The sequence below is a fragment of the Etheostoma spectabile genome, chromosome 8 (assembly GCF_008692095.1).
Source record: "Etheostoma spectabile isolate EspeVRDwgs_2016 chromosome 8, UIUC_Espe_1.0, whole genome shotgun sequence".
Classification (NCBI taxonomy): domain Eukaryota; kingdom Metazoa; phylum Chordata; class Actinopteri; order Perciformes; family Percidae; genus Etheostoma; species Etheostoma spectabile.
In genome coordinates, this window is record NC_045740.1 from 5,083,137 (window position 1) to 5,084,883 (window position 1,747).

Genomic DNA, 1,747 nt, shown 5'->3' on the forward strand with positions numbered 1-1,747 from the left:
CTGAGAGAGAGGGGTAACTCCAGCCCGTTTCAGAAAGAGAGGTAGCCTAACCTCAGTCAGTTACTGTGGTAACTGAGTCTGTGAACCTAACCTGGTTCCAAGCAGATTTTCATCAATAAAACTCTAGTTTCTCTCAGTCTTCTCCTACCGTGATATTTATTAATTTATTTAATACTAATTCCATATAATATTTTAGCTCTGTGATTAACAGCGTTTCTTTCCTCCCCATTTTTTTTTACAAGATGCTGATGTCCTACTGCAATAATGGCATGGTTTACGTGTACCAGAAATACATTACCAAAATCATCAAAACAAGCCTTTCTCCACATGTTGTATACTATACGTTTCTGCTGTTCCTTGCAGCTTTGCAAAATGATTATGTCCATGTTTCTGTATGAGAACCAAGTGTAAACTACCTGTCACTGAGCAGGAAGAGGGCCTCCTCAGGTAGATGGATTGGCCAGTTCTCTACAACAGTATAAATTTCTGTCAAGTTCTCAGGCTGCCACTGGGGGGCTCCACCCAGCAGCAGGTGGAGGAACGTACAACCTTTGTCACTGCAGTGACGCTTACTCCACAGGAAAGCCTTCTCATTTTCTGTTAGACTGGAGGAGGAGAGAAAATTTCAGTTGTTTTGGGGTGTACACACAGCAAGAGAAAACAGTGGAATAGAAATCTCCTTTTAGAAATGAAAAAAATATGTATGTCAAAAATATGAAACTTTGAATGCAGAACATATACATGTACCGTAATTCATAATATAATGTGTTATTTTCTTCTACTCACAAGCAGAGACAGTGCTTCTTAGAGACGTCCAACATTTTCTTTTGCAATTCTTCACATGGCTGAGTAAATATGACTGAACCAGGGAGGGCGATGGGCCTCTGATACTTCCACTCAAAATTATCTTGAAATTCCAGCTGGGGAAAGGTGGAAGGATGAATGACTGAGCAGGAAATGTGGCGTGTCAAAAGGGGGCAGGCCCGTTGAGTCTTACAAACCTGCAGTATGACCCCGACAGCTTGTCTGTGGCTGTCAAACAGGGCAGGGGAGGGAGGAGCAGGCAGCTCGGCCAGTGTAGACATACTGAGCAGAACGGTGCCCATTACCAGAGTCCTAGACACACAAAGTGCACATACTATACGTCAGTAATTGTAACATTACCATTGTTATACCAAGTTGAGGAAATGTACATGGAAGTACTGTACAAGAAAATAATATGTCTTAAAAGTAATATTAACATTTATTTAAATGAATGTAGTACTTAAAAGTAGAACATATTGATATGCAAAAATCAAATTAGTCTTTAAAAAGGTCCCATGCCATGAAAATTTCACTTTATGAGTTTTTTTAACATGAATATGCATTCTCCCACTACAGACTCAGAAATGGCACATACTAAGGAAAGCTCATTGTGAGACTGTCTCTGGTGGCTGTAAATCTGTATCAAGGCTGAATTTTGAGAAAGACTTCAGATATGGCATTAGGGGGACCACTAAGGTCTATATAAAAGCATCCAAAGAGCACCATGTCATGGGATTTGTAATGGGAAAATTACATTTAAGAATGATTTCATATATCCTTCTGTACTATTCATATAATCATATTATTTATATTATTCATTACTACGCTTTTTTGGTAAATTAATTTTTGTATGTGTCCTCCCTGAAGCAGAGTCAAAAGCTGTTGCCTAATCACCCGCTGAAGGCCGGTGCCTTGTAGTCTGAAAGATACAGATGTCCAGAGC

General features: G+C 39.6%; 1 protein-coding gene across 3 annotated transcripts in view; it reads right to left on the reverse strand.

Annotated features, from left to right (window-relative positions):
- Nucleotides 1–1,747, reverse strand: part of pik3c2g (phosphatidylinositol-4-phosphate 3-kinase catalytic subunit type 2 gamma) — a 20,145-nt gene that overhangs the window by 9,366 nt on the left and 9,032 nt on the right. For all 3 annotated transcript variants that reach the window (XM_032523793.1, XM_032523794.1, XM_032523792.1), the window contains 3 exons: nt 1,002–1,116; nt 787–920; nt 417–605 (listed from right to left, as the gene is read on the reverse strand). In XM_032523793.1, the coding sequence (XP_032379684.1) occupies nt 417–605; nt 787–920; nt 1,002–1,116 (438 nt within the window). The remainder of the gene's footprint in view (nt 1–416; nt 606–786; nt 921–1,001; nt 1,117–1,747) is intronic.